Genomic DNA, 13300 nt, shown 5'->3' on the forward strand with positions numbered 1-13300 from the left:
TGTATTTTTAGTAGAGACAGGGTTTTACCGTGTTAGCCAGGATGGTCTCTATCTCCTGACCTCGTGATCCACCTGCCTCGGCCTCCCAAAGTGCTGGGATTACAGGCGTGAGCCACTGCGCCTGGCCATGTAACAGTAATTTAAGCTAACAGTCACTGGTTCTTCACAGTGGCCCAGGAGCTATACTGGATATCGGGCTCAAACATGAATTTGCAAATATCCCTACTCTAAAGATGCTTGTAATCAAATATGTCTAAGTAAAAGGCCAATGTCAATTGCTAACTTTAATTCAAGTCATGATGACGGATACTGAAATGGTTCCCATATTCATGTATTGTCTCTGTGAAATTACATAATTCATATGTAAAGCTTCTGGAACTTTGAATTATTTAAGCCTTATTATTATTTAAGGAATGTGACTTTGTGGCCTGAGTCGTATAGCATTCAGTTGTAACTTCTGATTCTGCAATTATAGGCTAAATCTCTTCCGCATTTTTGTCCTGTAAATGATTGGGAAAGACCAAATGGTGCCAAAGAAAAGATCCCTTGAGACCACGACCCCTCCTTATGGAAGATTAAAACAATCTGCCTTGGAATACAGCAAGCTGTGACCACTTAAATGTAATGACTTTGTGTAGAAGATGTTGCCACCCTGTCAGTCTTCAGCCTATATAAGTGAAACATGAACTTCCTCACTTTGGAACACTGGCCCATTCTTTTGGAGTCTGTGTTTCCTGGGTGGCTATCCTCAAGCTTTGCACTGGAATAAATTCTATACATTAGGATATTTTCTAAATCTCATCATTTATGGTTGACATCTCCTAACAAACTGGAGGTAATGTCACATGTCCAATTTTTCTTTCAGTTTAGACAGATTAAGACCTGTACTCTAGTAAATCCCATTCAATTTTACTCCCCTTCGAGGCTCTAAACATTCACACTTTTTAAAGAAAGAAATATCTCTTACCTCCAGGGACCTGCTCCATGAAGATTTTAATGAAACCATTCTCACTGAAAGAGCCCAGATACTGGACAATATTTTTGTGCTTCAGGTGTTTATGCAATGCTATTTCTTCATGCAGGGGCTGAGAGTATCTAAAAGACATGCAATTGTCAATGAGTTAATTATGTAGCCAGACTTTACTGTATAAATTTAAACAATACAAATGGAAAATGTCAGCCAAATATATGTCCATACGTAAAACCAAAACAACCATTTAAGGCCTTTATTTCTCCTAAGGTAAATTCTATAAGGTTGAAGGTGTGGTAGGATCTGAGGGAAAATGTGTCAGGTACTAAGCCAGTTGTATACATTAATTCATTTCCATGAGAAGGTAGTATTGGTATGCCCATTTTACACATGAGGAAACTGATTCACAGAGAGGATGACTGACTTGCTCAAGATCCCAAAGCTAGTAAGTGACAGAGCTAAGATTCAAACTCAGGAGAACGGAAATCATCCACACAGTTTACTCTCCATATTAACATATTAACATGACTTTCTACTCCACTGGCCTCATCAACACAATTTTATTATTGACTATAAAACTTTACTATTACAATTTACTATTAATCAGGAGACTCTTGCCCAGGAAGACAAAACTTGCATAATGTACATTCCAGAACTTCCTGAAAGGCCCGTCAATTCTTCAATAGCAAACATAAACCCACTCATATGTCAAATCTCTTTGAGCCCCTTGCGTCAAAATCTTCACCTTACTGTATCCACTAATTCTATTATATTATGATTTTTATCTAATCCTCATGAAGCCTCCACATTGAAAGTGTGACTTCAAAATTATGTACTTGATATATGTTGCTGATTCAAATTATGAAAGTTATTTTATATTTCTGAAGCAGAACAACACTTTTGATGATTATTGGAAGTACTGTAAAGCTTTATAGACTCTTAACCACCCTGAATTTAATGTAGCCCTAATGTAATTATTGTACTGCTTGCCAAAGAACATAATTTCAGCAAATTGAGTTTTAAAAATCAAATTGGCTTTTATTCATGATTCATGAGCCAGGCAGTATCCAATCAAAATAGGAGGTCCACTGGGCATGGCAAAACAGTGGGTTTTCTTTCCTAAGGTAGCTTGAGCAGGAACAAAAACAACACAGAGCAAAAACCAAGTGGTTAACGTTAGGTTAGTTCAGGTTACTTCCCTTGCAGGGGTTAAAGCAGAGGGGACTTCTTTTCATGCCAGCTCAGGTTGGCTGGGTGCCTTTTGATCAGTCCCTGTGACTCTGTTTTGTTTTTGTTTTTTGAAAACTGGCCTGTTGGAGAATTTGGCTATCATCTGTCTCCTGATTTTTCAGAAGGTCAGATCTTATAAGTAAACTGCTTAGTTTTGGTTTGGTGATGTGGAGCCCTAGCATGGTTCCACAGGCTGGTCTGCTGGAGCCTAGTGCAGGAACTCAGTCCAAATCAGTAGCCTCAAATTTTACTTAAGAAGCTAAATATTGTAGGGTGTCAGCAACAATAAATACAGACTCAAAGCAATTCCTCGAGATATAGATCTATATATAATCTAAATTGAATATATATAATCTTCTATAATGGAGGCTACAGCTGTGAAATACACTAATAATTCACATTAGTGCAAACCTGGTGTCTCACACTTGCTTCAGTCCTACATGTAGGAAATCCTTAGATCTTACACTGACAAATCCATTGGTTAATATTGAATAATGCTATTTTCAATAAGCTTTTTAGAGTAAGTGCTTTAGCTAAAGCAATTAGTTTATAAACATTTAAATTCATTTAATTTAAATTAATTTTTATTATCTGTGTAATATTTCCAGAAAGCAGCCAACAGCAATAACAATAACAAAAGACTTGTATTTTAGATCGATTATTCTTTTTTTCTTTAGAATTGCTTTAGGAACTATGAAGGGTAGGTATTAAAATGAGCACTTTAATAGTATACCAGTTAGAGATAGCAACAACATTTTGATAACTGCTTGAGTGAGATAACACCAGAAATATCAATATACAGTGTTACCAATAAGATACTTAGGTAATGACTCTCAACTATAAGGGTATTTACAAGTTGCTTCTTCCATGAGGGTTAAAACACTTTGATGTTGGTTCCTACCTGCTCCTCTTTTTTTTTTTTTTGAGATGGAGTTTCACTCTTGTCGCCCAGGCTGGGGTGCAATGGCGCGATCTCAGCTCGCTGCAACCTCTGCCTCCTGAGTTCAAGTGATTCTCCTGCCTCAGCCTCCCAGGTAGCTGGGATTACAGGTGCCTGCCACCATGCCTGGCTAATTTTTGCATTTTTAGTAGAGATGGAGTTTCACCATGTTGGCCAGGCTAGTTTCGAACTCCTGACCACAGATCACCTCTCCCCGCCTCAGCCTCCCAAAGGGCTGGGATTACAGGCGTGAGCCAACAAACCTGGCTTATAACTGCTCTTGATATGGATTAGTGGCAAATACTGTGCCTCTGTATTCTACAGAATCAAGAGAGAAAGAAAAATCTGAAACAACTGACTAACTCGATGATGATGATGATGATGATGATGATGATGATGATGATGGTGATGATGGTGATGATGATGATTTGAGACAGGGTCTCTCTCTGTCACCCAGGCTGGAATGCAGTGGCACAATTACAGCTCACTGCACCCTCAGCCTCCCAGGCTCAAGCAATGCTCCCATTTCAGCCTCCCGAGTAGCTGTGACTACAGGCATGCACTACCATGCCCAGCTAATTTTTGTATTTTTTGTTTTACCATGTTGTCCAGGCTAGTCTCAAACTCCTGAGCTCAAGTGATCCGCCAGCCTCAGCCCCCCAAAGTGCTGAGACTACAGGCATGCACCACTATACTGGGCCCTCAGTTATTTATTAATCAAAAGACTCCCACCTCCTGATTCTCTACTGAAAATCAAAACATCAATGCTTAAACTTAAGACTCTGGAGAAGCAATATCCTTACCTCATTACTTAAACTAAGGAGATAGCTCAAAATTTGCAATAATAGTCAGAATCCAACCTAGCTAAGGACAAGTACTCTTCTCCAATATAAAGAATATTATAAACACCCAGCATTTTCACTAAGTGTAAGTGCCAAGCATTAAACAAGGATGGAATTATAATTTGTTCACATCAACAAATTATTCTTGTCTATGAGAATTATAAGAAAATCATATTTCTTCTCAATTACCTGTAACAAAGGAAAGAAGAAATGGCCTAGATAATCAGAGATACTTACATATTTTGGTTTTGACATAATATTAATCCATAGGTATCTCCAGACATCCCCTCTGAGTCAAATCCCTACTGCTAACCATCTAGACCAATGGTTGCCAACCTTGACTGGACATTTACATCTCCTAGAGGGCTTCTAATTGTCCAGGACCACCCCAGGATTTTTGGAAGTAGAGCTTCAGCATCAGTATTTTTAAAAGCTCCCCTGTTGTCTCTCACATACAGCTGGGTGAAAAATGACATAGAAATAACCAGTCCACGGCCGGGTGCAGTGGTTCACTCCTGTAATCCCAGCACTTTGGGAGGCCAAGGTGGGCAGATCACTTGAGGTCAGGAGTTCAAGACCAGCCTGGCCACATGGTGAAACCCCGTCTCTACTAAAAATATAAAAATTAGCTGGGCATAGTGGCAGGTGCCTGTAATTCCAGCTACTTGGGAGGCTGAGGCAGGAGAATCACTTGAACCCAGGAGGCGGAGGTTGCAGTGAGCCGAGATCGCGCCACTGCACTCCAGCCTGGGCGACAGAATGAAACTCCATCTCAAAAATAAAATAAAATAAAAATAACCAGTTCAGGATATGTAGAATATCAGAAGAGAAAGCCAACCTGAGATTAACAACTAGTTGGGGTTGATGATGAGAGCATACTAAATCTACCTCCTCTCTTACAACCACTTTGATTCTCTAACAAAGTGGTTTTAGAACATGAAGGAAACAGAGGAGAAATTGTTTCCATTGCTCTGATCCTTCTTTACAGATGGTAGTTTAGTGTACACTCAGGTTGTATCATGCATTATTCACATCACACTACTTTTGTAATTATGCTTTGTAACTGTAACTGCTATCTTTTTCAACAGAACGTCCACACCCCTCCAGGTTACATGGATAGAAACAACTTTGTTTGCTGTATCTTCACAATAATAGATTTGTCTGCAATCTCTTTGTATTGTCAATAAGAAGATGCCCTGCACCAGCTGTTCAAGCTAAGGGCTTGTCATGTGCAAATCACATATACCAACTGCATTGTTACAGAACAGGAGCTGAAACATCTTGTTGGTATTGGTGTGCTTTGTGTATGTATAGTAGCATTTGAATAAACTTAAACTACAGGGTGATTTTAAAAGTGAGTTTCTTCCAAATGTTCACCTAAATCCATCAGGAGGAGGGAAGAGAGGAGCTGTGGCTAAAGGTTAGTGAATTTGGCTGCAGCAATTTGATAGTGATGACCTTGTTAAATTTCATGTTGTTTCAAAGTCTACACTATCTATACATATGCTCCTTAAGGATGCATAGGACTAAAAGAAAAATTTTAAGATGACAACTTTATATATATTACCTAGGTATTTAATGAGTAATTTCTATTACTGTTTCATAAGAATCCATAATCATGTCTCATGAATTAACTAAGAGGAAACTCTGGAACGACACCAAACAAAAATGAAATTGAATGAAACTACACATGCGGCAGGCAGCAACAGCTGTTTGCTTACCTAATATCTATTCTTCCCTCTTTCTACGATTTTGTTTGGAGAAACAAATGGCTGGCTAAAAAGCCGGAGTTCCTAGTTCCTTGTAGGTAGGGGTAGGCATTTTGGGCGAGTGCAACAGAGGAGAAAGTACACTGGGCAGTTCTGGGAAGCTCTGTTTTCCTTTTCCTTCTGGACTGACATACTGGAGGCAGCGTGAAAGTTACGCACTAAGGATAAAGAGCTGGGACCGGACACAGTGCTTGCATGGGAGGGGGTGTCTTTTTCAGTTTGGGGCAGTCAGAGAAGACCTCTCTGAGGGCTTGACATTTGAATTAAAGCTTAAATGATGAAAATGAGGCAATCCTGCCAAGGTCTGGGTTGATCTTGGGATGCCCGATAGAGAGACACCAGTGTGGCGGGAGTGGAAGTGAGGCCACAGAGGAAGCAGATCGCCTATGGCCTTGTGATTCAAAGTAAGGGTTCTGGGTTTCATGCTGGTTGCAATAAGAATCCACTGAAGGGTTTTAGGCAGTAGTGACGTGATGTGATTTTTAAAAATAGATGTTATTTTTTACAGCAGTTCGTAAGTTCACAGAAAAATTGAGAGGGAGGTACAGAGATTTCCCACATACTCCTGGTTCCCACACATGCACAACCTCCCCCATTATCTACATTCCCCACCAGAGTAGTCCATTTGTTACAACTGATGGACCTTCACTGACACATCATTATCACTACATGATTTGATTTTAACTTCAGAAAGATCTCCGTGACTCCTCAAAGACGGATGGACTAGGAGTGGAGGAAAGAGTGAAAGCAGAGACCAACTAGGAGGTGATTGCAGAGACTAGAAGGGAGTCCAGACGACAGGCCTGAAGGCTTAGATTAGAAGTGCAGCTGTGGTGATCAGAAAGAGTAGAGAGATTCAGAATATATTGCAGAGGCTGATACAACAAACAGTATGACTTACTGATGGAGTAGATGTGGAGTGCAAGAGAAAGAGAGGAATCAAATGAATCCCGGAGGTTAGCCTGAGCAGCTGGATGCATGGGGAGACAGTAACTGATGACACAAGGAGTACTTTAGGGGGAGTACATTTGGGAATAAAAATCAAGTTCACAGCCTGGCGTGGTGGCTCACGCCTGTAATCCCAGCACTTTGGGAGGCTGAGGTGGGCAGATCACTTGAGGGCAGGAGTTCGAGACCAGCCTGGCCAACACGGCAAAACTCTGTCTCTACTAAAAACACAAAAATTAGCCGGGCATGATGACACAGGCCTGTAATCCCAGCTACTCGGGAGGCTGAAGCATGAGAATTGCTTGAACTCGGGAGGTGGAGGTTGCAATGAGCTGGGATGGGGCCACTGTACTCCAGCCTGAATGACAGAGTGAGTCTCTGACTTAAAAAAATAAGGAAATAAAAATAAAATCCAGGTTTGCTATTGGGTAATACACTCACTACCTAGGTATATTTGATGGATTCCTTCGTACTCCAAACCTAAGCAACACACAATATTCTTTTGTAACAAACCTGCGCATGTACCCCCTGGTTCTAAAATAAAAGTTAAAAAAGGAAAAAAATCCAGGTTCAGTTTTGGTCATGTTAACCTTGAAATGCCTTTGAGATCTATAACTGGAGATGTGGGGTAGACAGGTAACCTGGGGAGCTCAGGGGTGGGTCTTTCCTAAGGAAGGCTGATCACGGGGCCTATGACCACGGCCACAGAACGTGGACTCAAGGGCAGCCAGAATCAGCCCATGATGTAGCCCAGCATTAAAGCCTGGCCAAATATGGATAATGATAACCATCTATTAAATAATCCAATCCTCTCTCTTTCAGACTTTGAATACACAACACACACAACTGTGTATCATACACCACAACTGTGTATCATACACTACAACTGTGTTTCACTAATTATAGGAGCTCTGCCTTACAGAGAGATGTAAGGGAAGCCCTAAGGCAGCAGAAATCATGAGGTTGAGAGAAGACAGAATTATTAGTTGGAGAAATAAACCATAAGGCAGAGCACAAGAGCAGTGAGCAACAGATAATCCTATCACCAGAGTGCTTCAGTTTCCTGAACAATATTTTTGTTCCGAAAAAAGATTCCACCTTTCTGAGTTTTAACTCATTTCTTCAAGTATAGGTTGGTGCAAAAGTAATTGCGGTTTTTGCCATTAATTACTTTTGGTGGTAAAAATGTATATATTATACATTTTGTAGTTGTCACACAGTTCTTGGATATTGTCCCAGTTTTTTTTTTCAGTCTTTTTTCTCTTTGCTTTTTTAATTTTGAAAGTTTCTACTGATATATTCCCAAACTCAGAGATTCTTTAACTGTGTCCAGTCTACTAATAAGCCATCAAAGCCATTCTTCGCTTCTATTACTCTTTTTGATCTCCAGCATCTTAAAAAATTATTCCTAGGATTTCCATCTCTGAGCTTACATTACCATCTGCTCCTGCACAATCTCTAAGCATGTGAATACGATTCACTTCTGATAACTCTAATATCCCCGCCATGTCTAGTTCAGGTTCTGACACTTACTATGTTGCTTAAACTGTGGTTTTTGTCTTTCAGTATGCCTTACAGTTTTCTATAGAAAGGTGGACATGCTGTCCTAGGTGAAAGTACTGCAGTAAATAGGCCTTTAGTGATGTGGTGGGAAGCAGTCAGGGAGGGGAAGAGTTCTACAGGTCTATGATTAGGTCTCAGTCTTTTAGTGAGCCAGTGCCCCTGGGCTGTGAATTTTACAAGTGCTCCATAGCTTTAGCCCCCTTAGGTGAGACAAGACAGCTAGAGTTGGGCTAAATTTGGTACTCCACTTCCCCCAGTTTGGTTAGGCTCCGGTAAAATAGAGTCTCTTGTGGACAGACCATGTTAAGAACAGAATGCTCCAGCATATTTAAAAATGGTGACTTTGCCGGGCGTGGTGGCTCACGCCTGTAATCCCAGCACTTTGGGAGGCCGAGGCGGGCGGATCACGAGGTCAGGAGATCGAGACCATCCTGGTTAACACGGTGAAACCCCGTCTCTACTAAGAATACAAAAAATTAGCCAGGCATGGTGGCGGGCACCTGTAGTCCCAGCTACTTGGGAGGCCGAGGCAGGAGAATGGCATGGACCCAGGAGGTGGAGCTTGCAGTGAGCCGAGATCATGCCACTGAACTCCAGCCTGGGTGACAGAGAAAGACTCCATCTCAAAAAAAAAAAAAGAAAAGAAAAAAAGAAATGGTGACTTTTCCTTTCTTGCTGCCAGAAGCACAATGGGATTTCTCTCAAGTCTCTGTGAGGACCTGGTAAAGCTCCAAAACTCATGAAAGTGTGACCCTCACCCCCAGCCCCCAGTGACTGGGTCCCGCTGGAGTTTTTAACTCAGACTTCACAGTGGGCCTCTAGAGATTCGTCAGTTACAGTTCAGTTTTCCTACCCCAGCACTGGTTCCCAGAGGTGAGCAGATCATGGATTTCTGCTCAGTAAGTTATGAGTCTCTCAGTTTGCCAGTCTCTCCAATTTCAGGGGCAGCTGCCTCCCTTGCAACTTCACTGACGAATCCAAGAAGAGCCACTGATTTCAGTCTGTTCAGCTTTCTACTTGTTAAGATGGAATGACAACTTCCAAGCTCCTCACATGCCCGATTGGAACCTAGAACTGGTTCCAACCTAAACCATTTCTGATAGTGCTTATTCCTCAACTATTCACATAATACATCCACCTTTATCCAAGACAACCTGAGCCCAACACACACAGGGCCATTCTCTTTTCTAGTCTTTGAAAGCCCCATTCTTCCCCACCAGTCTGGCACTTCAAACACTGAATGATGCAGCAGCGAAACCTCAGAAGGAGCTAATTCACACAATGAAGTTTTCATAGTTTCATTCATTAGAATATCATCAAGTATTTTCTAAAATACTATGAACAACCCAAAGTACTATAGAACAGCTTTTAGTAGCTACAATTACTGTACCTGCTGTCTCTCTCTGGGATTTCCTTAATAGCAATTCTGACTTGATTGCTCAAGTCCCGACCTGCGTAGACTATCCCGTAAGTGCCTTTTCCTAAAACGACTCTGTCACCATTTTCATCATATTCATAGTCATACTACAAAAGGAAAAACGGGGAGAAAAGATCAAAACATTAGTTCATTCTACATTTCAAACATCAAATTTTTTTTCCAAGAGCATTATTCCTTATCTTATCAGATGGCATTAACAGGCTGAAGTTCTAAGAAGCAGCTTCAAGGATGAACAAATAAATGCTCCCAACATAAAGCAGATACTGTGTTTATGTTTTCACAACTGTTACAAATACAGTGGGGATTACATAGTTAATTTCATAGAAGTGCTTCTCCAAAAGCCATGTGGATTCTTTTACCCACTCAGTCCTGTTTTTCATTGATTCTGGAGATCAGTGAAACAGTGTATAACTAGCATCAACATCTATCTATGTCTATCACATCTAATAAATCTTCCTTTTGTTATTCAGCTTTTGATGCTGTTAAAGCATTTCACACTGCCAGGAGAATAAAACCACTGAAAGGCTTTGGGTAAGAAGAAAATTTTGACATCTTACCAGGTGCCGACGATAAAGTCAGGATTATTTTACTTCACCACCCCCCACCCTTTCCCCAAGACCCAAAAACATTTTTTTAAGAGGAAAATTTTGATCTCTGATGTAGAAAGGAAATATCTATAGTTCTAAACTCCAAACTGTCAAGTGTGTCAGCCAAATATGGAAAACTGGATCTATAGAAAGGATTCAGTAGAGACTTCCTCAGATCTGCAGGCATCACCCCAAAGCCACATCCTTTGTGTTGGGTTGGAACTAAATGATTTAGGGCCATCACATGATCAAGGCATGTCCCTGTAGAAACCCAGCATAAAACTACAGACCCCCGGGAGAGAACATTAGAACAAGCTTTTCATACAGTCTACATTTTGCTGGAGTTTAAAACTGGCAGTCCATAGTTAGATTCATCTCACAGCAGGGTCTGAGTTGGCATTAAAAAAAATTATTTCTGGCCAGGTGTGGTGGCTCATGCCTGTAATTCTAGCACTTTGGGAGGGTGAGGCAGGCGCATCACCTGAGGTCAGAAGTTTGAGACCAGCCTAGCCAACACGGCAAAACCCCGTCTCTACTGAAAATACAAAAATTAGCCAGGTGTAGTGGTGCACGCCTGTAATCCCAACTACTCAAGAGGCTGAGGCAGGAGAATTGGTTGAACCTGGGAGATGGAGGTTGCAGTGAGCTCAGATGGCGACACTGCACTCCAGCCTGGGCAACAGAGCGAGACTCCATCTCAAAGAAAAAAAAAATGATTTCTAACATGTATAAGTCAACAAACTTAACGTTAATACTGATGAGTAATCTATGAAGAGGGAAATGATCATGAGTTTTTATGCTCTTTAACAACATAGCCTTGAAATATATAAAGCAGAGTTGATAAAATTTCAAAGAAAAATACACAAATATCACCCACAATAGATTTTAACAGAACTCTTTTAGAAAGGAATATATCTGGCACACAGATTTTAAAATAGAGAATCTAATGGCACAATGAACAAGTTTGATATAACATCTACAGAGAGAGCTCTGCACCCAGATACAGATTCCTTTCATGCATATATGAAAAATATATTATAATTGATCACGTATTAGATAACGAAGAAAAATTTCAACAAATTCCAAAGAACTGATATCATAAAGACCATGGTCTCTGAGCACAGAATACTAAAAATAAGACAGCCAAAAGTACATTTTACTTTACTTTAAAATAACCAATGGGTTAAAAAGGAAATGACCACGGGAATTACACAATAATTTTTTAAATGAGAAGAAAAGCATTATTTATCAAATTCCATAGATATGGAGTTAGGTAGATGAAAAATTTCATGATCTTAAAAAAATTCATTAGAAAATAAAAATTTAACATGAATAAGTTTAATGGTTAAGTCAAGAAAACAGAAAAAGAATAACATATTGCTACCAAGACAGTAGAAGAGAGGCTCTGGATTTGGCAAGACGGTAGACCAGATACCTGAGAACCTTCCTGCTAAAAACATATAGGTAAAATAAAACAGACATACTTTTAAATGTCCAGCTGGGCTTACTAAAGAGTAAAGGTGATTGCAGAAGCTAGAAATGAAGAGGAAAGGAATACTAGCAGGTAATCACAAGAACTCCTGTAGCCCAAAGGGTGGGGATGAAGGCAAGATTTTCAGTTTCATTAATCTAGGGCAGGAGTTTGCCTGCCCTTTTTTTTTTTTTTTTTTTTGGTAAAAGGTCAGATAATGAATGTTTTAGCTTTGAAGGCCATATAGTCTTTGTAGCAACTACTCAATTCTGCCATTGTGATGTGAAAGCAGCCCAGCTGATACATAAACAAATGGGCGTGCTTATGTTCCAATAAGGCTTTATTTACCAAGATTAACAGTGAGCTGGATTTGATCCTGGGGCTATAGTTTGCTGACCTCTCATGTGGGGCTTGGGTCTTAATGCCCAGGAGGGGATGGCCTAGTGCCTACGCCAGGCAAAGAGCAGAAACACACAAAACCAGGCCCTTGGTGAAAGGGTAGATTAGAAAAGTCAGCCCACTACACTGTGAAACAAAAAGGCTGGTTTGTCTCAAGACTGAGCTCTGGAGGAGCAAAAATAGGTCTTCTCTAAACACTTTCAACCATAGCTGATCCTGGTGCTGTTTGAACTTCAAATTAACACTACTGTAATACTCATAATTGCTCTTGAGCCTGGGATATCCCTGGAATGCCTGGCAGAAACAAAGCAAAAACATTTTAATGGTAGACCCCTTGAAGTTTGCTATGCAGAATTCTTAGTGATAATGCACCACTGAAGTTGAACTCACAATCCAAAAAATATGGATGTAAGGAAACAATTCAACATCAGTGAAAACATATATGACAAATCTCAATCCTCAAGACTTCATTAAGTCAGAAATGATAGAATAGAGTTATAAAATATGTACATTTAACATTAAGATATAAAATATTTAAAAATGAGAAGATATTCCAAAAAAGGCCAGACTTGAAAGAGAATTGAATACAACTTCCAGAAATTCAGCCCTAAATAGGAAAAATAAAAACAAATTCACTCAGATATGATATAGGGAAACTACAAAATACGAAAGACAAAAAGATCATAAAAGGACACATTACCTACAAAGGTAGCTCATCAGATCACTCTGCAAACTCTTGGGTACACATGCATGACTCGAGAGGATGGGGCTGGGGTGGAGCATGTCCCTACCAGCTCCAGGTTATTTGTTTCCAACAGGTTTCCAAGCCCTTATAGAAGGCAGTCAGGTGGTGTCTTTTGGGGAAAATTATGCCTAATACAATGCTAGGGCTGGAGTGAGCACTGGCCTCCTTAGTATGAACCCTTCTCTGGCTCAGGACAGAGGCCAAGCTCCGGAAGGGAGATGACTACTTACCCGTTGCCAAGTATCCAGTGGCACATTAGAGAATAGCCCTGTTCTGGCTGCCTAACATAAAGCTGAAGACTGTCTTGGTCCAGGGCAGATGATCAGAGTGATCAGGTGATAGGTGGTCAGAGTGAAGGAACAGGCAGCAGGGATCATTTAGCAACATGCCCTAACTCA

At 40.4% G+C, this 13300-nt stretch overlaps 1 protein-coding gene and 1 long non-coding RNA gene across 3 annotated transcripts in view; one reads left to right on the forward strand and one right to left on the reverse strand.

Moving 5' to 3' along the window:
• LOC129038521 (uncharacterized) overlaps positions 1–5327 on the forward strand; it is a 67872-nt gene extending 62545 nt beyond the window's left edge. The window contains exons 4-5 of one of the 2 annotated variants that reach the window (XR_008503172.2): positions 476–835; positions 5071–5327. This is a non-coding gene — a long non-coding RNA (uncharacterized LOC129038521). Of the gene's footprint in view, positions 1–475; positions 1330–5070 lie in introns of those variants that run through there. The other variant, XR_008503171.2, reaches the window with a different exon arrangement.
• Positions 1–13300, reverse strand: part of MAP3K5 (mitogen-activated protein kinase kinase kinase 5) — a 236587-nt gene that overhangs the window by 55717 nt on the left and 167570 nt on the right. Inside the window, exons 16-17 of the mRNA XM_054491631.2 lie at positions 9653–9786; positions 968–1095 (exon numbers count right to left, since the gene is read on the reverse strand). Of these exons, the coding sequence (XP_054347606.1) occupies positions 968–1095; positions 9653–9786 (262 nt within the window). The remainder of the gene's footprint in view (positions 1–967; positions 1096–9652; positions 9787–13300) is intronic.

This window comes from Pongo pygmaeus, chromosome 5, assembly GCF_028885625.2.
Source record: "Pongo pygmaeus isolate AG05252 chromosome 5, NHGRI_mPonPyg2-v2.0_pri, whole genome shotgun sequence".
NCBI lineage: Eukaryota > Metazoa > Chordata > Mammalia > Primates > Hominidae > Pongo > Pongo pygmaeus.